This window comes from Pelophylax lessonae (genome assembly GCF_965119305.1).
Source record: "Pelophylax lessonae genome assembly, chromosome: 4".
In the NCBI taxonomy this organism is placed as follows: domain Eukaryota; kingdom Metazoa; phylum Chordata; class Amphibia; order Anura; family Ranidae; genus Pelophylax; species Pelophylax lessonae.
Window position 1 is genome coordinate 25502057 of NC_138771.1, and position 27319 is coordinate 25529375.

General features: G+C 46.4%; 1 protein-coding gene across 2 annotated transcripts in view; it reads right to left on the reverse strand.

The window, feature by feature from the left end:
- Positions 1-1725: 1725 nt before the first annotated feature.
- The window catches only part of LRRK1 (leucine rich repeat kinase 1), a 439003-nt gene continuing 413409 nt past the window's right edge, over positions 1726-27319 (reverse strand). For both annotated transcript variants that reach the window (XM_082253047.1, XM_082253048.1), the window contains 4 exons: positions 24311-24430; positions 18762-19603; positions 11955-12056; positions 1726-2146 (listed from right to left, as the gene is read on the reverse strand). In XM_082253047.1, the coding sequence (XP_082109173.1) occupies positions 1969-2146; positions 11955-12056; positions 18762-19603; positions 24311-24430 (1242 nt within the window). In that variant the 3' untranslated portion in view covers positions 1726-1968. The remainder of the gene's footprint in view (positions 2147-11954; positions 12057-18761; positions 19604-24310; positions 24431-27319) is intronic.

Below are 27319 nucleotides of genomic sequence, written 5' to 3' on the forward strand. Positions count from 1 at the left end.
GGACCCTGGTGTAAGGGGGGGGGGGCTCTTCTGCACCCTCATGTAATGGGTGCTCTGATGGGAACCCTGATGTAAGGGGTCACTCTGATGGGGACCCTGATGCAAGGGGAGCTCTGATGAGGACCCTGATGTAAGAGGGGGTTCTGCTGGCATCCTCATGTAATGGGGGCTCAGATGGGGACCCTGATTTAAGGGGTCACTCTGATGTAAGGGGGCTCTGATGGGGACCCTGATGTAATGGGAGGGGGCTCTGCTGGCACCCTCATGTAATGGGGGCTCTGATTTGGACCCTGAAGGGGTCACTCTGATGGGGACCCTGGTGTAAGGGGGGACTCTGCTGGCATCCTCATGTAAGGGGGGCTCTGATGGGGACCCTGATGTAAGGGGGAACCTGCTGGCATCCTCATGTAAGGGGGGCTCTGATGGGGACCCTGATATAAGGGGTCACTCTGATGGGGACTCTGATGTAAGGGGGCTCTAAAGGGGACCCTGATGTAAAGGGTCACTCTGATGGGGACCCTGATGCAAGGGGGGCTCTGATAAGGACCCTGATGTAAGAGGGGGTTCTGCTGGCATCCTCATGTAATGGGGGCTCAGATGGGGACCCTGATTTAAGGGGTCACTCTGATGGGGACCCTGATGTAAGGGGGCTCTGATGGGGACCCTGATGTAATGAGGGGGGGGGCTTTGCTGGCACCCTCATGTAATGGGGGCTCGGATTTGGACCCTGAAGGGGTCACTCTGATGGGGACCCTGGTGTAAGGGGGGAACCTGCTGGCATCCTCATGTAAGGGGGGCTCTGATGGGGACCCTGATTTAAGGGGTCACTCTGATGGGGACTTTGATGTAAATGGGAACTCAAGTTGATTTGAGATTTGTTTATGATGTGGCCCTTTGGAGACCCCAAGCCCCAGACTTAAACAAGCATTTAACCCTTGCTGTGGGGCTGTCCTGCTTTTCCCGAAGTTTGGTTTTAAATATATCTACAACTATAGGCAAAATGCACAATCAGATCTGTGCCAATATAATGAATGGCAGTGTTCATATTTCTGTACTGTCCATGTGTCCTTCCACGGACAGTGATAACAGCACAGATCTCATCTCTCATTGTGCCTGCAGTTTCTAAAGCATTTTACTGCTCCAAAAACACAAACGTGTGAATGGGGATTTTTATGTTTTTACAACACTTTGCATAACAAATAAACTAAAAAAGTGCATAAAAGTATAGAAATGCATGTTAGTGCTTGGGCATAGGCGTGAAGGGCCCTTATTGTGGCAGTCTGAGGTTTCTACTCTCTTAGATGAATTTGGGGACAGTAAAGTCGGCAGCACATTGCACATGAACACCCATTAAAGCTCCTTACTGAAAGTGCACTACAAGCTGCCAGGAGTTGCAGATCTGGGTGAGAAGAGAATGTGAAGAGATGGAAATGGAGCTCTTGCTGCATATGGTACAGGCCCGGGCAGGGAGCGCACAGTATGTTCTTATCTTCTGCAGCTTTACAGTTTGCCAAACCAGTATATAAATCTTACAGCTTTGCAATCTAGCACAGCTAGTGCATTCAATAAATACTCTAATACTCTATAATTCAAAGAAAGTTCTTGGACATCAAATTGTCCAATCTGAACCTGACACCCCTGAGGACAGTTACCATCAGGCAACATTTATTTGCATACCTCCATTGTAAGCAGTTATCTGCTCTGTGCCTATATATTGCATTTAGTGTTGCTGCTGTTATTCCATCTGCTGTTCTACAAGACTGCTGGAAGAAACAGCTTTTGATACTTTGCAGTCATCTTCCTCCAAGCCTCACTTTTTCTCTCTTACATTAAAACGCTTCATAGAGATCACTTTACTCCATGCTGTTCCTACGTCTTCATCAAGGATGACATCTCCACAAAGGGGTTCATTGGAGATGTGAAAGCAGAGGAAGCCGTCATATGCGAGTTCACATCACCATCGCTGTGCTATCTCCTCTTTCTCATGCAGGTCTCCAGTCTCCGGAGTTCATCAGCTGAACTATAGAAAATGTCAAACTCTGCAGCCCCCCATCCTCTCCAGACTGACAGAATCCAGCCCAGGGTGTCACTCTGCAGGCAGCAGACCACGGAATCCTTGGACACAACCGCAGCTTCTATGCAGACCCTGAAAGACAGAGAACAGAGCGATCACATATCTGAAAGTAATACTGCAGCAGTGCATACTGGACTATGAAGAAGCATTATTTTCACACTGATCGCTAATGTATCCTTCCTAAAGGAGGCTTCACCCTGTCCAATCAGAGAACGCTTTGCATTCATTTATAGCAGGGATCCTCAAACTACGGCCCTCCAGCTGTTGCGGAACTACACATCCCATGAGGCATTGCAAAACTCTGCCATTCACAGACATGACTAGACACGATGGGAATTGTAGTTCCTGAACAACTGGAGGGCTGTAGTTTGAAGACCCCTGATTTATAAGATGCAACGTATTCTCTGAATGGCGCTCGTGCCGAGGGGTGAACCTCCTGTGCTAACAATGTAGCAGGGCGTCCGCTTGGCACCCAGAAGAAAGCGGTTTAGGTCTGGTGTTTTCTACAGTGATTTCCAGCTTCTAGACCAGTGATCTCCAAACTTTTTAATACAGGGGCCACACCATTTATTTTAAAACATTGACGGGCCAAATAAATCAGTCATTTATAAACGAATAAATACGTTTTACTTCGATCTTTTTTGTAATCCACATAATAGGATTCTGAATAATACAGAATCTATTAGTAAAAAAAAAAAAGATAGGGCGGTCAAAATAAATTTGAGCTGTTAAACAAAAATAGATTCAGTCTCCTGGTACATATGTGTCCCCCACAGTGTGTCTCTGTCCACTTGTGTCCCCAGCAATGGTCCCTGTACACTTGTGTCCCTAGCACTGCTCCCTGTCCACTTGTGTCCCCCCCCCCCACAGTGTGTCTCTGTCCACTTGTGTCCCCAGCAATGGTCCCTGTACACTTGTGTCCCCAGCAATGGTCCCTGTACACTTGTGTCCCCCACAGTGTGTCTCTGTCCACTTGTGTCCCCAACAATGGTCCCTGTACACTTGTGTCCCCCACAGTGTCTCTGTCCACTTGTGTCCCCAGTAATGGTCCCTGTCCACTTGTGTTCCCCACAGTGTGTCTCTGTAAACTTGTGTCCCTATCAATGGTCCCTATTCACTTGTGTCCCCAACAATGGTCCCTGTACACTTGTGTCCCCAGCAATGCTCCCTGTACACTTGTGTCCCCCACAGTGTGTCTTTGTAAACTTGTGTCCCCAGCAATGCTCCCTGTACACTTGCGTCCCCAGGAATGCTCCCTGTACACTTGTGTCCCCAGCAATGCTCCCTGTACACTTGTGTCCCCCCCACAGTGTGTCTCTGTCCACTTGTGTCCCCAGCAATGCTCCCTGTACACTTGTGTCCCCCCACAGTGTGTCTCTGTCCACTTGTGTCCCCAGCAATGCTCCCTGTACACTTGTGTCCCCAGCAATGGTCCCTGTACACTTGCGTCCCCAGCAATGCTCCCTGTCCACTTGTGTCCCCCCACAGTGTGTCTCTGTCCACTTGTGTCCCCAGCAATGGTCCCTGTACACTTGTGTTCCCAGCACTGGTCCCTGTACACTTGTGTCCCCCACAGTGTGTCTCTGTCCACTTGTGTCCCCAACAATGGTCCCTGTACACTTGTGTCCCCAGCAATGCTCCCTGTACACTTGCGTCCCCAGCAATGCTCCCTGTACACTTGCGTCCCCAGCAATGCTCCCTGTACACTTGTGTCCCCAGCAATGCTCCCTGTACACTTGTGTCCCCAGCAATGCTCCCTGTACACTTGTGTCCCCCCACAGTGTGTCTCTGTCCACTTGTGTCCCCAGCAATGCTCCCTGTACACTTGCGTCCCCAGCAATGCTCCCTGTCCACTTGTGTCCCCCCCACAGTGTGTCTCTGTCCACTTGTGTCCCCAGCAATGGTCCCTGTACACTTGTGTTCCCAGCACTGGTCCCTGTACACTTGTGTCCCCCACAGTGTGTCTCTGTCCACTTGTGTCCCCAACAATGGTCCCTGTACACTTGTGTCCCCAGCAATGGTCCCTGTCCACTTGTGTCCCCCTCACAGTGTGTCAATGTCCACTTGTGTCCCCAGCAATGGTCTCTGTACACTTTTGTCCCCAGCAATGGTCCCTGTACACTTGTGTTCCCAGCAATGGTCCCTGTACACTTGTGTCCCCAGCAATGGTCCCTGTACACTTGTGTCCCCAGCAATGGTTCCTGTACACTTGTGTCCCCAGCAATGGACCCTGTTCACTTGTGTCCCCAGCAGAGTGTCCCTGTCCACTTGTGTCCCCTGCAGAGTGTCCCTGTCCACTTGTGTCCCTTGCAGAGTGTCCCTGTCCACTTGTGTCCCCTGCAGAGTGTCCCTGTCCACTTACCTTTCCTGCACGTTTCCAATACCCCCCCCCCCCCCGATACATTTCTGCATCCCCAAGTCACTGCATACCACTGCTCAGCTGTTAAAAAAAGCTGCTATTTTTCCACTCCATTTCCATTGGCTGTTTAAGGCCTGTCTGCAAAAACTTCCAGCTAGTCAAACACCCTTTGGGCTGGAGGTTAGAAGTGCACCCCCAGCGGGCACTCTGACTTCAATGCTGAGCTCAGCCGCTGCTGCTAGAGGGAGGGGAGCACAATGCTCACATGCACAGTTTTAAAAAGTCAGTGCACTCGCTGGGGACACACTTCTAACCCTCTGGCCTGTCCTACTCTTTAGGCCCACCACAAACCTAGGCAACCCAAACTAAGCATTGGATATGCAAATGCCTAAACACAGGTTGCCAGTTAATGCAGAGACATAGGCAGCCCATAGATTATTTGAATTTCTTTCCTTCCTCCACAGCTGGAAAGAAAGAAAATCGCTAGATTCCCCCATTAACACAATCAGTGGCAGTTCAGCTTTAGGCCCCTTTCACACATTCGTTCAGTTCATCAGTTCAGTCAAGTCAAAATGTATCAGTTTTTCATCCGTTTTTCGTCCTTTCTCATCCATTTTTCATCCATATTTCATCAGTTTTTCATCCTTTTTTACATCCACTACCAATGCAACAACGGATGAAAAACAGACCGTTTGTCCGTTTACATCCGTTTTTCGTCCGATCCGTTTTTTTGATGGATGAAAAATAGGGCATTCATCCTTGCAAAAAAACGGACATTGACGGAAGTGGATGAAAACGGATGTTAACTGATGATCATCCGTTGTCATCCGTTTTTCCATAGAGATGCATTGATGTTCGTTTTTCATCCGTCAACGGATGGATGAAAAACGGACGAACGGACAGCATGTGTGAAAGAGGCCTAAATATGTTAGTTCATGTAAATCTGCTAGTCCATCAAACACTATACTCCCCCCCAGACTGACAATGCTGCTTTCCAATGGTGTCTACGGTGCTCCTCCAGTGGGCTGGAGACACCGTAAGAGAGGAAGTGTGTTACTGGCTGGATAACCAGGTGAAACAAAAGTGGAGAAAGCCTAAAAAATAAAAAAAAATGCAGCCACCAGATTTGTGGATTGGCAAGCTGCAAAATATACAATATATTATGTTCTTGTTCTTGGGTTGAACTCCTTGCTGGCGGCGCCTAACAGCCCTTTAAGTGGTTTCATTCAGATGTCAGGAGGCGGGGCGGGGTTTATGATCATGTGACCGCTGTGATTTGCTGTCACAGCAGACAAATGATCGGAAAGCTCCCAATCACAAGTAGCGATCGGGAGCTTTCCATTAGCAGCTGGCAACAGTGGCAGGAGCGCGCAGGGCGCATGCTCTAGGCACAACTGTACATATATTGTGGTACGCAAATATGAGGCCGCTCAGCGTCAGGGCCGTCCCGCCAAGAGGCCGCATATTTGAGTACTGTCGGCATCAAGAGGTTAATATCACTTTAATGACCTTTACTTGGATTTTTGCCAGTCTAGTAATGAATGACACCAGGTCTGCTTCCAAACACATGGCATCAGGCTTTTTGCCATATTTAACCACTTCAGCCCCGGAAGGTTTACCCCCCTTCATGACCAAGCCATTTTTTTTTGCGATATGGCACTGCGTTTTCCCACAAATAGAGCTTTCCTTTTGGTGGTATTTGATCACCTCTGCGGTTTTTATTTTTTGCGCTATAAACAAAAAAAAAAGACCGACAATTTTGGAAAAAAAAAAAAAAAATTTTTTACTTTCTGCAATAAAATATAACCAATAAAAAAAAAATGGCGGTCTCGCGCTGCACCATGAGGCTCCAAGGGACCCAGGAGGAATCCCTAGGCCTCAGGCCCAGGCAGGACGGGGGCCCTGGCAGGAGTCCCAACCAGGTACAGCCCCCCAGAAACAGCCAATTGTCCGGTCGCCGGCCGCACACCCCCCTGCCCCCATCAGCAGCATAGCGCCCTGCCCTCACCCCAGGAGGTGGACCAGACCACCCACACAGCCCCAGCTTAACTGGAGGGGGAACAGATGAAGGGGGGTGCCTGTCGGGAACTAGGGGAACCAGGGGACCTGACTGTCCCATGGAGGGGCCCACATCCACCCCAAAACCCTCTAGAGAGAGGGGGGACAGCTACTCACCATACCAGGAACCAGGCAGGAACCACTCCAGACAGAATCCCTCGCCATTGAAATGGGGGGCTGTCGGCCAGGAGCAACTCTGCAACTGCTGAGATTCGGTCATATGCGACCTCACAAGGCATTTAACTCACAGACCAGCCCACGTCCGGTGGGCAGTGGCGTATCGTGGGGGGTGCAGGGGGGGCCGGCCGCACCGGGTGCAACATCTGGGGGGGGCGCATCCACAGTGTCACTCTGTCTGTCTGACTCCGACATACACAGTTCACACACTGTCTGCGGCTGCCTCCATCTTTAGGCTGGGAGATGTCCAGCGCGGCCGCCCTATGGCTGAAAATGGCAGGTTGGGGCTGGACTGTGCCTCACCTGTCCATTGGTGTAGGGTGGGGTGGCGTTAGCAGCGAGTGAGTCAGCAGACTGGCGCTGTCACGGAGTGTTTTTTTTTTTTAATCACCTGATTAGAGCCAGAGGCTCTAATAGGCTTCAAAAAAGGGTAACCCGGGGCACAGAGCAATGCGCCCGAGCCCACCCATTGCGTGACAATAGCGAATGAAAATCAGAGACCCACTGCCTGAATGGCCGAAAAGCGAATGCATGCCATTGGCCGAGGAGGAGGCGGGAGGACTCGAGGAGACGCGGGGAACTGAGGAGAAGCTGCCGCTGCTGGTAAGTCTCTCTGCATTGAAGGGGGCATGCTGGTCTGTCTGCATTGAAAGGGGGCACGCTGGTCTCTCTGCATTGAAGGGGGGCACGATGATCTCTCTGCATTGAAGGGGGGCACGCTGATCATTCTGCATTGAAAGGGGGGCACGCTGGTCTCTCTGCATTGAAAGGGGGGCACGCTGGTCATTCTGCATTGAAAGGGGGCACGCTGGTCATTCTGCATTGAAAGGGGGCACGCTGGTCATTCTGCATTGAAAGGGGGCACGCTGGTCATTCTGCATTGAAAGGGGGCACGCTGGTCATTCTGCATTGAAAGGGGGCACGCTGGTCATTCTGCATTGAAAGGGGGCACGCTGGTCATTCAAACTTGTATTTAGATGCATTTTACTTTAATTACATCAGTATTTTCATAACAAACAATACATGTGCTTAGGGGGTAAAGGTTTCTTTAACTAATCTAGTGGAAGAGACTCGAGTGCTAAAATCCCGCGGGTTAGGGGGCGCAAATTACTTGCCTTACCCCGGGTGCTGACAACCCACGCTACGCCACTGCCGGTGGGGCTATGTCGTGGCCGACCTAGTGCAGAGCTGATGTCTGCGCTTGCTCGCTGGCCAGACTGGGGTGACCACAGGATCTATATTATCTAGCCCGTCGCGCAGTCCGGCAGTTGATTGTAGAGCTCCCAGGAAAAAAAAAAAAGCTATCCAAAAAGAAACAATTGCCAGGACCAGAGATCCCAGCAAGGGACTAGGTCCTTACTCCTGACTAGGCAGAAAAAACTGAGTGCCTATAGCAGAGAGAGGGAGTATACCCCCTGGGACTGCCCATGGGTATAGCCAGACTTTTTTTCTGCCTAGTGTCCTACTCCTGTAGGGGGCAGTATAACCCAATGGTTAAGAAGCTCAGGAGCTGTGTCTGTCAATGAACAAAAGAAAAAAAAATCAAATTTCTTCATCAATTTAGGCCAATTTGTATTCTGCTACATATTTCTGGTTAAAAAAAATCCCAATAAGCGTATATTGATTGGTTTGCGCAAAAGTTTTATCATCTACAAACTATGAGATATTTTTATTTTTATTTATTTAATTTTTCTTTACTGGTAATGGCAGCGGTCAGTAATTTTTAGTGGGACTCCAACATTGTGGCGGACAAATCAGACACTAACTGACACTTTTTTGGAACCAGTGACATTATTACAGTGATCAGTGCTAAAAAATGCGCTTACTGTAAGAACGACACTGGCAGGGAAGGGGTTAACATCAGGGGCGATCAAAGGGTTAAGTGTGCTTGCTAAATGTAAGGGGGATGGTCTGACTGGATGAAGACAGAGATCCGTGTTTCTCCTTAGCAGAAACACAAGATCTCCATCTTCTTCCCTGTCAGAATGGCGATCTCCCTTGTTCATAGGCAGATCACCGTTCTGCCTCTCTGGGAAACGATCGCGGAGGGCCGGCAGGGAACAATCGCAGGTGGCGGGTAGACATCGGGTCCACCGGACCCGCCGATTGGCAACCCGTGTCCAATCAGCGTGCAAAAGGGCCTTTCGGCGGTGCACAGGTGCCACCCAGTGGCTGTTCTACGATATGACGTATAGGTACGTGATTTCCCACAATAGAGCCGACCTTCCGCAGTAAAAATGTGGTAGGTGGTCGGCAAGTGGTTAACCACATGAAGCCTGCCGCCACAGATTTACTGCGGCAGGCAGCCTGTCCTGCGCAAACCAACGTAGCCCTACGTCGGTTGCATGATGCTGGGGGGTGAGCGCACACAGCCGCCCCCTCTAGGCAGCGGGGATGCCGTTGCACGGGGCCAGCGGCCGCGATTGCCGCTGGCCACTCGCAATCGCTCCCCGCTGAGAAAGAAGGATGGGCAGCTGTTGTAAACACAGCCAACCGTTGTTCTCTCTGAAATGATCACAGAGCGCCTGTGATCCTTCTATATAGGACACAGGTCTCTATGAGCATTTCACAAGCCCATCTCCCCCACACAGTAAACACTCCCCTAGGGGCACACTTAACCCTTTGATCACCCGTAGGGTTAACCCCCTCCCCGCCACTGTCATTATTACAGTAACAGTGCATATTTTTAGCACTGATTACTGTAGTAATGTCACTGGTCCTCCCAAAAGTGTAAAAAATGTAAATTAGGGGTCTGATCTGTCTGCCGCAATGTTACAGTCCCACTAAAAATCGCAGATCGCTGCCATTACTAGTAAAAAATAAATAAATAAATGAATAAAAATGACATAAATCTTTCCTGTTGTTTGTAGACGCGATAACTTTTGCGCAAACCAATCAAAATACGCTTTTTTGTGATTTTTTTTTTAACAAAAATATGTAGCAGAATACAAATTGGCCTATTAGGAAGAAACATTTAGATTTTTTTCTTTTTTTTTTTTTGGGAATGTTATATAGCAAAAAGTGAAAAATATTGTTTTTTTTTTATTCAGAAATGTCGCTCTTTTATTGTTTACAGCGCAAAAATTAAAAATCGCACAGGTGATCAAATACTACCAAAAGAAAGCTCTATTTGTGGAAAAAAAATCCAATCCTTCCAGTCCAGAAATGGTTAACCATTCGATCGCCCCTGTTAACCCCTTCCCTGCCAGTGTCATTAGTACTATCTATTTGTCGGAAAAAAAGGACGTCAATTTTATTTAGGTACAGCATCGCACGACAGCACAATTTTACGTTAAAGTAACGCAGTGCAGAATAGCAAAAAATGGCCTGGTCATTAAGGGGACAAATCCTTCCAGTCCAGAAGTGGTTAAAGTGGATGTAAAATCCATTCATGAAGTCTGACCTGGGCACATATATCTGTGGTGTTTACCCATCTCTCTCCAATACCCTAAGTCCAGTGTCTTTCTGCTGCTCAGTTCCTCTGTTATCAGCATGATAACTTCTGACAAGCTCTCCGACACAGGAGATAAAAGCAGCTGAAAATTTGTGTCGGGGAAGGGACAGAGCAAGATAAGCAGAGAGCTTGTCTATTCACAGCACAGCTCTGCAAGTTTTTTTGTTCCTTTGCCTATGTGGAAGGGGGTTGGAGGTGTGTGCCTTTCCTCCAATCATCTCACACACAGAGTTTGCCTAGACTCCCCTCCCACTGCTGAATAAGAAAAAAAAATTTGTTACACGAAATGCACATTCTAAGGAATACAGAAAGCTGAAGACAGCAGATATACAAGTAAAACTTATGTAGGGAGATTTGTTTCATCTCTGTGTATCATCTGAGACTGCTCACTTCATTGGGTATATGTGAGGGTTTACATCCACTTTAAGAGATTTGGGAGTATGCAAATTCATAGGATGTGATCAAGGTGTGAATGTCATGGAACAGAATTTGCAATGGGTCAGGTCTGATGGCATATGGTGATATCTTTTGTAACCAAGGCAAAATCGGATTCCAAGAAGCTGGCTCTTCAGGCAGTCTCATTTCATTTCCTTTTGACCTCCCTGGTGGTATTCCCGAGTGTTGCTCGTGGTTAACTTTCAGTACCAAAAGCGGTAACCCCGAGCCACACTCGGGATTACCCCAGAATGTTACTCACCTTCCCTGCACTCCCCTGCCGTCCTCCCCATCCTCCTCACACTCTCTCCCCGTTCTGTGCTCAGCCGATGCCGGTGTTCCGTGAGAATTACCTACCCGTGAGAAAAACCTACCCTCGTCACTTCCGGTTGCACGGCAGTGTGTTTAATGCGGCGGTTTCATTAAAACAGCTGGCCTGCAATACGAGTCATCACCGCTCCTGTCCCTGTCACTTCCCTGATCTGGGCTAGTAAATATAAAAGCGGCGGCGGCTGTATGAAAATATAAATCACAGAGCCGAGAGCCGCTTTTATATTCACTAGGCAAGATCAGGGTAGTGACAGGGAGAGGAGCAGAGATAACTCATAGTGCAGCCCAGATTCTGATGTCTCTTTCTGGCACATCGGTTGTGGAATCTGGGAAGTTTATCAAATTATTCTTCAGAATTTCCAACGGAGCGATGTGCCAGAAAGAGACATCAGAATCGTCGATGTCGTCACTTTCCGTACCTGATGACGAATTTTCCCACGAATCGCTATCGCTCAGTTCTTCAAGTAACTTCGTTTCGCTGTCTCTGTTTTGCAGTTCGTTAAAAAGCGCTTTTGCGCAAAAAGAACGCTTTTTGGACGCCATGGTCGTTCTCCATTTTCCAGGCACAAAGAACTGGAAAAGCACAGGCAGGGCACTGGAAAAGTTACCAGGTGAAACCCTGTGGTGAAATGGGATGATACAGTGTAATCCGTTAGGATCACAGCTTTCTATCATCTACATTTTTTAAAATTGCCGCCGATTCCACCCCCCTGCGTCACAGCGCTCGCAGGGAAGGGAACCGGAAGACAGGTGCCGGCATCGGCTGAGCCCACAGCAGGAGGACAGCAGGAGGATAGCTGGAGGATGGCGGGGGAGGATGGCAGGAGGAAGGCGGGAGGAGGATGGTGGGAGGAAGGTGGGGGGGAGGATGGCGGGGGGAAGGTGGGGGGAGGAAGGCGGGGGGAGGACAGCAGGGGAGAATGCCGGGGGATCGCAGGGGAAGGTGAGTTTTAAAATGTAAAGCAACAGATTTCCATGCAAAACAATGTAACGCTTTTAGCACAGAAATCCTGACCTAATCAGACCGCCAGGGAGAGTAATTCTGTTTTACTGCTGTAGTTCCTTACCCATCTTTTGCCAGATCTCCAGGCTGTAATACAGCAATCACTCGTCCTCTCTGTCCTCCACACTCCTTCTCCAGTCCTATGATTATAATGTCACCTCCCCGTCTGAAACAATACAGGTAATAAAAACATCAGAGCTATGCACAGTTCAGATCTTATCATTTTCTTTATATTTTGGGCATGTCTCTCCAAGGTTCTACGGAACAGTTTTGTATTCTTTCACCTTTTACCAGAAAAGTTTTATAATCCCAAAAAAAAAAAAAATCACTAATCCAGAAAATTCTGTAAATCCAGCATTAGCCTAATTCCCAAATTGCTGGATTAGAAAGGTGCAGGCTGCAGCACTGTATGACCTGTAAGGAGCCTGTCTTTATAGTCTGGTGAAGAGCTGTATTATAATGGTGCTACTACTATCTGCGGAGGTGCCGAGTAGCTGCCTTTGGGTTTATTTGACCACTTCACCCCTGGAAGGTTTACCCCTGACCAGGCTATTTTTTTTTTGCGGTATTTTAACTGACAATTGCGCGGTCGTGTGACGCTGTACCCCAAAAAAAAAAATGATTTCCTTTTTTTCCCACAAATAGAGCTTTCTTTTGGTGGTATTGCGTTTTTTTTTTTTTTTTTTTTGTGCGGTATAAACAAAAAAAAGACCAACAATTCTGAATAAAAAAAAAAAATTATATATTTTACTTTCTGCTATAAAACCTACCCAATAAGAAAATGTAAAAAATCTAATTTTTTCATCAATTTGGGCCAAAATGCATTCTTCTACATGTTTTTGGTAAAAAAAAAAAAAATCCCAATAAGCGTATATTGATTGGTTTTGCGCAAAAGTTATCGTGTCTACAAACTAGGGGATATATTTATTGAATTTTAATTTATTTTTTTTTATTTTTGAAAAGTAATGGCAGCGATCAGTGACTTATAGCAGGAAGCAGGACTGCGATATTGCGGTGGACAAATCGGACACCTAACTTTTTTGGGAACCAGTGAAACTAATACAGTGATCCATGCTTAAAATATGCACTGTCACTGTAAAGCGGAGTTCCACCTTCGGAAAGTTTTTTTCACAAAAATACCCTCGGGACAGTCAGGGCTAGTGCATTCCACAATGGATAGCCTCTGATCTGTCCCGGGTCGCACTTACCTTTTAGAAGAAATACTTACTTTGAAAATTTCTTCTCCAGCGCTGCCATCTCAGGTGTGGGCAGCTGAAGCCGGAGCGTCCTCTTCGGCATCCTCTTCCGTGTCCTCTTCGTCCCAGAATACACTGAATTTTGATTTTTACATTTTTTTTTGGGGTGGAATTTCATATAAAAAATTGTGAAAAATATTGTTATTTTTGCAAAATTATCGCTCTTTTTTTGTTTATAGCGCATGATCAAAAACCAAAAGAAAGCTCTGTTTGTGGGAAAAAAAGGACGTCAAATTAGTTTAGGTACAGCGTCGCACAACCACGCAATTGTCCGTTAAAGTCACGCAGTGCCGAATCACAAAATAGGCCCTGGTCAGGAAGGGGGTAAAATCTTCCGGGGCTTAAGTGGTTAAAGTTAATAAATATTGAAAAAGTCTTTGAAAAAGAATAAATATAAAAGTCCTGTGCTAGAAGAGTGTGCAAAAGTAGTGCAAAGTGATCCAAAATATCAAAAAATAACACTTTTCCACAGCCTTCTAGCACAGTACTTTTATATTTAAATATTTATTCTTTTTCAAAGACTTTTTCAATATTTTTTTCACTTTAAAATCATTTTTGTACCAATTATTTAATATGAATGAAATATTTATTTTTTTTCACCTAGATTTGCTTCTACTTATGAGATTTATTTATAATATATATGCATTTAATCAAGTGGCGCTGCACTTTTTTATATTTGGTATGCAGTGAAACACACATAGTAATAGCAGCCGCTCCATTGATTGCACTTTATATTCATCACTATATTTATTATCACGTTTTTATTGTGTAGAGTATTTATTTATTTTGAGGTCAATTATTCCCAATTTGCACTGATTTTTACTATTTTTATTAAGTGTATCATATTTTCTATTGTTCGTATTTCACAGACAGAATCGGGTCGGATAGCAGCGGGTGTCAGTGGACATGTCTGCGATTTATGGTGCGGACCCAAAATCTGTATGGCTGAATTCGCATCACACAGACATCACATGTGATTTGCAGAGCAGTGCGCTGCGAATCACATGCGATGTCTGTCATCACAGATATGTGAACTAGCACTGAAACTAAATAAAAAAACTGCCTTTGTGTACCAGGGATTAGGTGAAGTTCTGCTTTACATTAAGGCTCCGTTCACATGTAGGCGTTTTGGGGCGTTTTTGGGGAGTTTTTCTGCTCTAGGATCAGCTCTCAAAACGCCCAACAAGACAAATCCTATTCATTTCAATGGCCCCTGTTCACATCTGAGCGTTTTGACGCTGTGAGCAAAACGCCCAACGCTCAAAAAAGTACATGAGCTTCTTTTTGGGCAGATTACAGGCGTTCTCCATTGGTCTCTATTCAATCTAAAAACGCCTGCACAAAAAGTGCCGCTTTAAAGAATAGTCAAACATTCCCATAGCCACACTCCTAAACCTTGTGGACAGCCTTCCCAGAAGAGTTGAAGCTGTTATAGCTGCAAAGGGTGGGCCAACTCATTATTGAACCCTACGGACTAAGACTGGGATGCCATTGATGTGTATGTGCGTGCAAAGGCAGGCGTCCCAATACTTTTGGCAATATAGTGTGTAACAGTCTCTGGAGGTTGGTCAATGGTTTTATCATGGGCCAACTCAGATCTATAACACTTAAGCATTGCAGTGCAGTGTACCCAGTGCTTATCCAATTCTGACTCCCTATCCTCCAGTATCTGCTGCAGCTGCAAACCCAGCCAAGTGCTGCAGGCACTGCTTTGTGTGACAGATTTTGACAAATGAAGTGCAAACGCAATGCTGAGAGCACATCTTGGCACACATTTTTGGTCCCAATGTCTAGGGAGCCCCAGGAGACTCAAAGAACACACACCAGATGCTCCCCTTTGATGGATTAACTGTTCACGGCCCTAAAACCTAGAGATATAAAACGTATTTATCACAGCCGGAATCACCACTGTACTGTTCAAGAGCCAACACTTCATTTCCATTTGGTGCTCAGTCACTAGTACTTGCCATGCAGCTTTTTGAATACAAAAAAGAATAAAATGGCCAAGTAATTTAGAGTGACAATCAGTGCCAGGACAAGGTCCCATCAGTGACAGGACAAGGTCCCATCAGTGACAGGACAAGGTCCCATCAGTGCCAGGACAAGGTCCCATCAGTGCCAGGACAAGGTCCCATCAGTGCCAGGACAAGGTCCCATCAGTGCCAGGACAAGGTCCCATCAGTGACAGGACAAGGTCCCATCAGGGCCAGGACAAGGTCCCATCAGTGACAGGACAAGGTCCCATCAGGGCCAGGACAAGGTCCCATCAGGGCCAGGACTAGGGGTGGGCAGAAAGGGGTGGCTGCCCTGTTTGTGGCGAAACCATGTGAAGGGGCGGCGCCCTATGAAGAGTTGCTGCCGCTACAATCTGGAAGAAGTATTGATAGCAGGTTTACTACCACTGTCAGCATTGACAAAGCCTAATCTGGAGAGGGGAGAGCTGTGCCAGGTCTCTCCCCTCCAGGTTCTTTCTTCTGTCACTGCCCTGCTCCTCGATAGGGACGGTCACATCAGACTGAGCAGGGTTTGGATCTGTGTTAGGAAGGGTGACTTTTTTTTTTTTTGGGGGGGGGGGGGTATGCTAGTAGGGATGATTAAGAAGGATTTGTGCTCAGAGGGGACATTTGTGGAGTATAGGATTTTGACTAGGAGAGGGGAATTTGGGGAAGGAGAGGATTTGAGCTGTAAAGGGGGTGCTTAGATTTATGCAGAGTTGGGTACTGCATTTAGGGAGGGGGGGGGAATTAGTACTGGGAAGAAGGGGAATTCTTGTTTGGGAGAAATTGGCTTTCAAAGAGAATTTCTGCTTTTTTTTTGGGGGGGGGGGGAGGAGTCAATTTTTGATAACAAACCATGCTCATACATCTTGGGGGGGGGGGGGGGGGGCGCCTTTTGGCATCTTCGCCCTGGGCGCTAGATAGCCTTGTTCCAGCACTGGGTCCTATAGTAGCTAATGTGAAAAGCCAAGGTGTGCCCCATCGGCTGTGAATCCCTTCAGCACCATAGGTTGCCAGAGATGTATAGTAACGAAGTAGAACTACTTAAGTACTGTACTTAAGTACCGAAATGCGGTATCTGTACTTTCCTAGAGTAGAATTTTTTTCTCCTACTTCTACTTCACTACATTTTTTCGATGATTTCGATACTTCTACTCAAGTATTTTTTTTTTGTGCTGCATAGTTACTCGTTACTTTTAAAAAAATTACCACTGCCAGAACAGTAGATGGCAGGTTGCATAAAGCTCAAAAAAATGTGTATAATGTCATTTGTAAATCAGCGCATACGAAAATAAAGGCTGTGTATAATAAAAGCTGCTATACCAAATCTTTCCAATAAAAAGAAAATATGAAACAAACAAATAAATGGTGCTACAGCGCTTAAAGTGCATCAAGAAACTACTAACAAACACAGGTTAATCATTTGAATAAATCATTTGAAATAATAAAAAACAATATGATGTTCAAACTTTTGACTTCTTTCTTTAATAACTACATAACACAGTACTTGTACTTTCAGTACTTGAGTAGAAATTTTTTTTCAAAACTACTGGTACTTTTTACTTTTAGTACTTAAGTAGCAAATTTTTTGAAAAAACTACTTGCAATACTTAAGTAAAAAAAATGTTGAATACTTTAGTACTTCTACTTAAGTAACTTTTTCTGCGAGCACTTCCACTTCTACTCAAGTCACTTTTTGATCGAGCACTTGTACTTTTACTCAAGTAGAAATTTCGAGTACTTTATACAAGTCTGTAGGTTGCAGGTCCTTCTCGTTCTGTGTGCCCAAGGAGGACACTTCTCCTGCTTACCCCTCAGCCTGGCCCCGGTCCCAAAGATTTTACAATTATATGTTTGGAAAGCAGACAGGCCACCTTAAATCGATGCGAAGGTGAGAATGCAAACTCTATAGAAAAGATCACCTGAATTTGATCTGGCCTAGATGCCTTTGTAAAAAAGGTAAATTAACACTTTTCTGTTCAGTTTTATAATCAATTCTAATTTAAGAAGAGAAGAAAATGTTTTGAGATGTCCTCCTGTTGGGTCAACACCTCAGGATTATATATTCCTAGGATCAGGCCAGCTATTCTCAACCAGGGTTCCTACATGTGTTGTCAGGGGTTCCTTGAGCTTTAGCCGATTGCCTCCCCATTTAATGTTGTTTGCTTAGTTTTAAGGCCAACACCAGTTGGCAGAGCTAGCTGCATTACAAATGAGCATTCTGACCTCCCAGTCCACCTCCTCCATCCATGGGACCCTGGCACATCCCTATAAGTAATTATAATATGTAAGATTGTGACTGAACATATGTGCACAAAAAAGGATGCATGCTAGGCCTGATATGCATTAGTATGTGATCGCCACTGTAGAAGGGGGCATTTTTCCCACTCACCACTAATATAAGGGGAGTTTTTCCCAATGACTTTAAGTAGGGATTTCTAAAGACCAAGGCTTTTTTTTTTCTCAGAAAATAGGTGCAGGAAGTCGTGCACGATCCTCTAACCCCCCCCCCTCCCTTCCACACACACACACGCCCTCCAAACTGCACCAAATAGTGGGTGTGGTCAAATTTCACTAACAGCGAGTGGGTCCTAAAGGGGCATTAAATGGCAGGAATGCATTACATACAGAGTTTCGGGATGCCCTGCACACAGAGTGCAGAGCTTCGGGATGCCCTGCACACAGAGTGCAGAGTTTCGGGATGCCCTGCACACAGAGTGCAGAGTTTTGGGATGCCCTGCACACAGAGTGCAGAGCTGACTGGGTGCTTCAGCTTAATACAGCAAAAAAAGTAAGATGTAGAAAATTATAAAGCTTTTAAAGGGGGGGGGGGATGGGGACAATGAAGGGGAAGTTGCATTCACAGGTCAGACCTGAAGAGAGGGGAAAGTGAGATCTGGATGGGGGATGCAGAAGTAGGCAGCTGTGGAAAAAGAGTGCAGAGTTTCGGGAAGTGCTGCACACAGAGTGCAGAGTTTTGGGATGCCCTGCACACAGAGTGCAGAGTTCAGGGGTGCGGTACACACACTTTTTCCATAGCTGCCTACTTCTGCATCCCCCATCCCGATCTCACTTTACCCTCTCTTCAGGTCTGACTTGTGCATGCAATTTCCCCTTCATTGTCCCCATACCCCCCCCCCCTTTAAAAGCTTCATCATTTTCCACGTCTTACTTTTTTGCTGTATTAAGCTGAAGCACCCAGTCGGCTCTAGTACCTCCCTGCACACTGTAGGTGGCTCTGCCTCTCTCTCACTTGCAGAGAGTTCATCCAATGGGGGTGTTGCCATTCCACCCTGGGCTCCTGCATCTTCCTTGTCCCCATTCTGAACTCCGTGGAAGCCACTCAGGAGATCAGACCTGTGGGAGCTGTTGGGAGACAAGCCATCACTTGTAAATACTGTACAGAAGCTGGACTTCTGTGTTAACAAGTGATAGTGGTGAGCAGGGAGTAGAGGACCTGAGTCAGAGGTAGTGGAACTGAGTTCCACCAAGTTCCAGCTGAAAAAAAGCCCTGCTTAAGACCTGAACATTATTTCAAGGGTACCCTCTGGGATAAAAAGTTAGAGAAAGGATGGATTAGTCTATTACATTTCAATGTTTTTTTAAAGCAAAACTCACCTGGGAACCCAAAGCAAATCCTTAACGGCCAGGACCCGTACCGCCTGCAAAAGTATCTTCTCTTCCTCTGTAGGTGGAGCTTTTGTTCCCCAGCTTTCGCTAGGAATCCTGGGCCTTTGTTCCCGTGACAGTTCAGGCTCCTCACTGTCTGTGGAGAAAAGGGTGCTGTTGTAACTCACTGGAGTACTGGGCAGGCTGGAGGAGGACTTAGCTGTTCCTTGAGGTACAGAGGAAGACGATGACAGAGAACAATAATCGGTGAGGGAATCTTGGTGGCTTAAGAGTTGCACTCCTCGATCTTGGCTGTAGATGATGCTAACTTCGGATTGACATTGCCTGTCACAGTTTGTTTCTGGCAAGGTGACTGGTGCCAGTTCTGAAGTAGCCTTTACAGCAAACATGTCCCTCAAGGGGCTGCAGTCACCGCAGAAATATCGAGCACAGAGTTGGTAGTCAGCAGCATGATACATAACTAAAGTGTTGGTTTTATCATCCAAGCACCAAACTGTGTCTTCTCCATTGCAATCTGTGCTGGCTGCCAGTGAGATAACGAAAGATGGTGCGCTATAAGGTTCCAGCCTTTTGGTCACTTTTAGAGATGTGAGTTCCACTATGAGGATGCCAGGCCCATTGCTGTACCACACCTCAGAGCCTCCATTAGAGATCTCCATTGTCAGCACAGGATATGGATTTTGTCTTGGATCTTCATCACCAATCTTGAATAAAGTGCGGTTGGCAGTGCGTGAACAGATATAAGAGCAATCAGCACTTGGGATGCCACTGGATACTGGAAACACCGAGACCAAGCTGTCCGCAAGACCAGCAAACACTAAACAGGAGCTCTGCATTAAGAGATACACACAAACAATCACCATGTTGTTGAAGCGAATGGAGAGGTAGACTAATTTTGGGTAAAGCAGAACTTAAAGCAGGGCTTGACAAATTTCACTGAAATCTAGGAGCCAGCTAAAAAAGTTAGGAGACAGTTTTTTTTTTTTTTAAACAAATAACCAAGCTTTATTTCCAAAAAAATAACATACTAAATTTACAAATAAAGACGACTAGAACCCCACTCTCCTCTATAGCGCAATTGGATGGAAACAGACTGTCTGTTTCCATCCGATGCCATCTGATCCGATCCATGGGATGGATAGAAAATAGAACCACCATCCGTCTGTTTTTGGCAGACAGGATCAGATTGCGGCAGATTACTGCTCCATAGAGGAGACTGAAGGGCCTGATCAGGTCTGCCTGAAAAACTGACAGGCAGACCTTATCAGACAGCCCGTATGAAAGGGGCCTTCGGCTGTGGCATGGCGATGAGGTAAAAAAATTATATTATTATATATCATTTTTTGTTTATAATAATAATTGAAAAAAAAAATAGAAAAATACATTTTTAATTTTTTTATAATTGAAAAAAGAAAAATAATGTTTTTAAATAATAATAAAGAAAAATAATATATATATATATTTTTTTAATAATTAAAAAAAAATAAAATAATAATTAATAATAATAATAATAACCACACTCCCTGTCCACTTACCTTTTAAGCAAAGGTAAGTGGACACGGAGATGAAGCCTGCAAAAACTTCCATCTCAACTCCTCTTGGGGAAGGAGATGGACAGGCATTGAGGACAGGCAGGGGAAACAGCCATTAGTTACTGCTTGTCAAACTCCCGGCCACCACAAGAGGGTACCAGTTCCCCGTTCTCTCACTGAAGGCGGCCGAAAAGCCGCGGCCTCAATTTTTGGACGGCGCGGAAGTCCGTGCACTCCGTGAGTGGTTGGGGGGGGGGGCGCAAAAGGGACAGGACACCTCCTGCAGTGCACCCCAGGCTCCAGGTTGCTAATTCTAGTCCCCAATGCGACCTGGCGCCCAGGGTTTGTCGAGCCCTGACTGAAAGCAGTGAAAAGATTTGCTAATTCTACTCTTAAACTGACCACACATGTTCCAATATGACTTGATTTTTCTAAGATGTACCACCAACTATGTAGTAGGCAGGTAAACCTACACAAACTATTCAATACAGTGGGGAAAATAATTATTTAATCCCCTGCAGACTTTGTAAGTTTGCCCACTTACAAAGAAATGAAGGGTCTATAATTTTTATCATAGGTGTATTTTAAATGATAGAGACAGAATATCAACCAGAAATCCAGAAAAAAACATATATTACAAATGTTATAACTTGCATTGCAGTTCAGTGAGTAAAATAAGGATTTGGTCCTCTACCAACCAACAATAATTCTGGCTCCCACAGACTGGCTACAGTATTTTCTCATGTGGTACACAGTTTAGTCCTGTCAATTTAGGAAGGTTCTCCTAATGACAACTTGTTATGTGTATAAAAGACACCTGTCCACAGAATCTCTTTCCTCCATTCAAACCTCACCATCATGGGCGAGACCAAAGATGTGTCAAAGGATGTCAGGGACAAGATTGTAGACCTGCACAAGGCTGGGATTGGCTACAAGACCATCAGCAAGAAGCTTGTTTAGAAAAAGACAACTGTTGGAGTGATTTTTCGCAAATGGAAGAAATACAAAAATCATTATCAGTCACCCTCGGTCTGGAGCGCCATGCAAGATTTAGGGTAAGGATGACCACGAGAAACAGTGAGGGATCAGCCCAGAACTACACAGGAGGAGCTTTTGAATAATTTAAAGTAGGGATCGACCGATATATCCGGGGCCGATATGCACTTTCCCCGATATATCGGAATCGGACTTTGGATTTACTGATATTTCGGGAAAGTGCTTGTACCGGAGTGATGCCTGCAGCTAGAGGCATCACCCCGGTACCGGTGTCCATAGCTGACGGTTGGCTGAATTGTAATGACAACCGATGCGGCTGGGAAGCAGCTTGGCTGTCATTACAAGGAGCAGGAGGGGATGCCCCCCCCCCCCCTCCCGCTGCCTTCTGTGGCTCGCCCGGGTTTCCCTTCCCACCGGGAGACCCAGGCATCCTACCTCCACCGCCGCCGCTGCCGAAGAGAAGACCCAGTGTACTGCGTCTCCATGTAAAAAACCCGGAAGTCATGTCATGACATCCCTTCCGGGTACTCAGCGCCGCATTAAAAAAACTGACAGCTTTCAAAACAGCCAAACTTGGCGTTTTGAATGCTTTTCGGTGCTGAGGAGGGGTTTGGGGTCTTTTAGACCCCCAGATCCCTCTACAAGAGTACCTTTAGAAAAAAAAAATACATTTTTTTTTACACGTCCGAAAATATCGGCATATATCGGCCAATACCGATATCCGATGACCAAAATATCGGTATCGGCATTAAAAAAACAATATTGGTCGATCACTAATTTAAAGGCAGTTGGGACCACAGTCCCCAAACAAACCATTAGTTACACAATACGCAGCTATGGAGGGGGCTGGAACTTCGAGTTGCCAAGCGACGGCAGAGAAACCTTAAGGATTTAGAGAAGATCTGTAAAAAAGAGAGGACCAAAATCCCTCCTGAGATGTGTGAAAACCTGGTCACCAACTACAAGAAAAGTCTAACCTCTGTGCTTGCCAACAAGGGTTTCTCCACCAAGTACTGAGTTATGTTTTGCTTGGGGATCAAATACTTATTTTACTCACTGAACTGCAACTCAATTTAGAAATTTGTATCATGTTTTTTTTTTTTTTTGGGATCAAATGCTTATTTTACTCACTGAACTGCAATTAAATTTATAACATTTGTATGGTGTTTTTTGGGGGGGGATTTTTGTTCGATATTCTATCTCTATCATTTAAAATACACCTATGATAAATACTATAGACCAGTGGTTCTTAACCTTTTTGGAGGTACTGAACCCCACCAGTTTCACCGAACCCTTCTTAATTGGAAAAATAAAATATGATTTTTTCAAATTCAAAACATAGGTATATATTATTTTAGGTATATATTTATACATAGGTGCACAAAATGAACAAAACCATTAAGAAGAAAGAAGAAAAACCATTAAAACATGATTTTCACACAAAAACATAATAATGAATATTTACTGCAAATTAGTGTGACTTCTGCTGTTGTCTTTCAGAGACCAGTTCAGAAATGCGCGGCTTTATCTTGGCAAGTGCCACTCTCCTGTCATTATCATGTCTCATGTCACCTCACCCTGGCCTGCTGTAAGGGGGATCTATATGGGGGACAGGACCTCACCTCACCCTGGCCTGCTGTAAGGGGGGGGTCTATATGGGGGACGGGACCTCACCTCACCCTGGCCTGCTGTAAGGGGGATCTATATGGGGGACATGGTCCCCCATATAGATCCCCCCTTACAGTAGGCCAGGGTGAGGTTCCCCATATAGATCCCAGGTCCCCATATAGATCCCCCTTACAGCAGGCCAGGGTGAGATGAGGTCCCGTCCCCCATATAGATCTCCCCCCTTACAGCAGGACAGGGTGAGGTGAGGTCCGGACCCTGGCCTGCTGTAGGGGGGATCTATATGGGGGACCCCAGAGTGACCTAACCTCACCCTGGCCTGCTGTAAGGGGGGGATCTATATGGGGGACCCCAGAGTGACCTAACCTCACCCTGGCTTGCTGTAGGGGGCGATCTATATGGGGGAGCTCACCTCACCCTGGCCTACTGTAAGGGGGGATCTATATGGGGGATCATGTCCCCCATATAGATCCCCCTTACAGAAGGCCAGGGTGAGTTGAGGTCCTGTCCCCCATTTAGATCTCCCCCCTTACAGCAGGCCAGGTTCCCCATATAATAGATCCCCTTTACATAGTCTTCTCAGTGTTCTCACACAGTCAGTCACTAGACTAGTACAGCCAGTACTACTCCAGTCCTTTTTTTCACGTGTTTCCCGACTCCCGATCACAGGCTAGGTTTTCCTCCTGTAGGCTGCAGCACTACTGTCACCACTGGCTCTCTGGCCTCTCACCTGCCGGCTTCTTCTGCTGCTGCGGCTGCCTGGCCTGGTGGTTCTCTCCCGCGCTGCGCTGGGCGGCTGCTCCACGGGTTAGTCCCTCCCCCAGACAGTCCCTCTCCGCACCGCACGCCTGGCCTGTCTCCCCCCACCACTCCATAGTGGGCGACGCCGGCTCCGGCTGGATCGGATTCAGCCGGGAGCCAAGCTGCACAGCCAGCAGTGAGAGTGAGCCAGGGGCAAAGAGAGCTGCGAGTGCGAGCGGAAGGACATGCCCGAAACTGGAGAAATAGTCCCTGACAGTAAAGTGGTACTAGCGGAGGGTGTGCCGAACCCTCAAGACTGACCCACCGAACCCCTGGGGTTCGATCGAACCCAGGTTAAGAATCACTGCTATAGACCCTTCAATTTCTTTGTAAGTGGGCAAACTTGCAAAATCTGCAGGGGAGCAAATATTTTTTTTCCCCACTGTTTATTTCCCAATAAATAGCTCACTGCTTCTATTTGGTGTTATATCTAAAGACTTGTATACACAAGATTCAAAATACATTTGAAATGTGTTTGTAATGCACTATTATTGACTTGCATGAAGGAATAAAACATGGGCAGTAAAACCTAAAAATCTATTAGAGAAGTCCCTGTTTGTATGCTAATGCCACCCTCAGTACACTGACCTTTGCTGCGAAAGCAGTCAGGAAGCAGGTTACCATTGCTGGTGTGTCAACCTCTTTCTGGGGGACACTCAACGGACACATGCCTTGCAGACTGTAGATAGATATCTTCTGATCCTACATAGTGGGTTTAAACATAAAAATCAGACACATTTTAATTACTGTACATTTATTTAAACAATTGTTTTTTGTATCTTTTACATTTTTATTTAAATATTATTCAGCCTAAAATTCCTCTCATTTCTGAAAAATTTAACATTTTGATTTCCCTCTAAGGGCCCTTTCACACAGGCAATCCAATCAGGTTCACCTGTCAGTTTTTTAGGCAGACTTGATCGGGCTGTCCATGCATTCCTATGGACCAGCGGGTGTAAACGAACTTGTTTCCATTTACACCTGCCTCCCTCCGGGTCCGATCGAGCCAACTATAAAAAAAAAATGGAAGACTGCATCCTCTTCCGTTTGGCGAACTGGATTGGAGGCAGCCGGGTGTAAACTGACAGCAGAGTCAGTTTTTTTTCTAACTGCCCCAAGAGCAAAGCGTGCTCTGTCTGTGTCAACCAGGGATGAGCGGGGGCGTGTTCGAGTTCGTACATGTCCGATCCCAGCAGGAAGTCGACACTGCACTCCGCTAATTATAGGCAGTGAGACATTTCCCGATCCGCAGCTGCACATATTGGGAAACGTCTCACTGCCTGTGATTATCAGAGTGCAGTGTTGACTTCCTGGCGGGATCAGGCACATACGAATTTGAACACACCCGAGCTCAACTCTAGTGTCAACTCTCTTGAAGCTCAGCATGTTGTGTCATTCGTCCCCGCTCTGCTCCAGTCAGCAGGAGACCTGTGAGCAGATCCCCTGCTTATCGGAACGCAAACTGCCCATGTGAAAAGGGCCCTAGGAGTATCCTTAAGTTGAACGCCATACAAACCATAAAATACACAGATATACAGTATCTCACAAAACTGAGTACACCCCTTACCTTTTTGTAAATATTTTATTCTATCTTATCATGTGACAACACTGAAGAAATGACACTTTGCTACAATGTAAAGTAGTGAGTGTACAGCTTGTATAACAGTGTAAATTTGCTGTCCCCTCAAAATAACTCAACACAGAGCCATTAATGTCTAAATCGCTGGCAACAAAAAGTGAGTACACCCCTAAATGAAAATATCCAAATTGGGCCCAATTGGCCATTTTCCCTCCCCAGTGTCATGTGACTCGTTAGTGTTACAAGGTCTCAGGTGTGCATGGGGAGCAGGTGTGTTAAATTTGGTGTTATTGCTCTCACTCTCTCATACTGGTCACTGTAAGTTCAACATGGCACCTCATGGCAAAGAACTCTGAGGATCTGAAAAACGGAATTTTTGTAAAATCTTACCTGTAAAATTCCTTTCTCTGAGTCCTCCGACAGTCGCCGCCTCTTCATATTCGTCACATATGGGGTATTAGACTTTGCTCCGAAGGAGTAGCTAGGCAACAGAATATGTTAACAATAAAGCTTTAACATATCCCACCCTCAAGGGGTGGTCCCCTCAGTCAATACCCTCCTACTTCCTGCAACCATATCTCAGTTTTAGTGGAATAGCAGTAGAGTATACATTCAAACCCCAAAAGAGGGGCGGGGGCGGCGACTGTCGGAGGACTCAGAGAAAGGAATTTTACAGGTAAGATTTTACAAAAATTCCGTTTTCTCTTACGTCCTCCGACAGTCGCCGCCTCTTCATATTCGTCACATATGGGGACGTCCCAAAGCAGTGCAAACATGAGGGGTGGGAAACGCATCCGCGCCGAAAGGCAACGCAGTCTCCACATCAAAGAAAGGAACCTTACCAAAGGAAGGAAACCAGCTGGGCAACAGCAAAAATAAGTGCTCAACAGGAGCAACAACCCAGGAAAAGACAAAAAAACCAGGGGATACAAAAAAGCTATCCCAACAGCCAGGAGTCCCCAATAAGGGACCCTATGGAACAGCCGCACTAAGAACCTTGCGGCCAAAGGAAGCATCCGCCGATGCCTGAACATCTACTTTGTAGAATTTTGTGAAAGTGTGTACGGTCGACCAAGTCGCCGCCTTACACACCTGGGCTACAGAAGCCCCATGACGGCAGGCCCAAGACGTACTCAGTGATCTAGTAGAGTGCGCCTTCACAGGCACAGGGGGAACCTTCCCCTGCAAGGCATAGGCCTGTTCAATGGTCTGCCTGATCCATTTGGCAATGGTAGAGGCGGAAGCCGCCATGCCCTTCCGAGGACCCTCTGGAAGAACAAACAAGGAGTCAGTCTTACGAAAAGACTCAGTCGATTTAAGGTAAACCCTTATCGCCCGAACAACATCCAGAGAGTGCAATCTCACCTCCTTTGGATGTTTAGGCTTCGTGCACAACGAAGGCAAAACAATATCCTCGTTAAGATGGAATTCCGAAACTCGTTTCGGTAGAAAAGAAGGATTAGGTCGCAAGACCACCTTATCCAAATGAACAACCAGGTACGGAGACTTGCAGGACAAAGCCGCCAGTTCCGACACTCTGCGAGCCGAAATGATCGCCACCAAAAAGGCGACCTTTTTGGACAACATAGACAACGAGATCTCCCTGATCTGTTCAAAAGGAGCACGTTGTAACACAGACAGAACTAGATTCAAGTCCCAAGGGGGCAAAGGATCCCTCCTAGGAGGAACCAGATGCCGCACACCCTGAATAAAAGTGCCAACCAAGGAGTTGGAAGCCACGGGACGTTGAAATAGAACGGCCAGCGCCGACACCTGACCCTTAATCGTAGCCAGCGCCAAACGCTGATCGACACCCGTCTGAAGGAAAGACAGCACACGGGAAACCGAGTACGTGCGGGGTGAAAACCCCCTGGACTCACACCAGGCAAAATAGGCCTTCCAAGTACGGTAATAAACCTTCCCCGAGGAAGACTTCCTCGCGTTGATCAAAGTATGAACGACCTCTGGAGAGAGACCCTTCTCCTTCAGGACCTCGGTCTCAACAGCCAGGC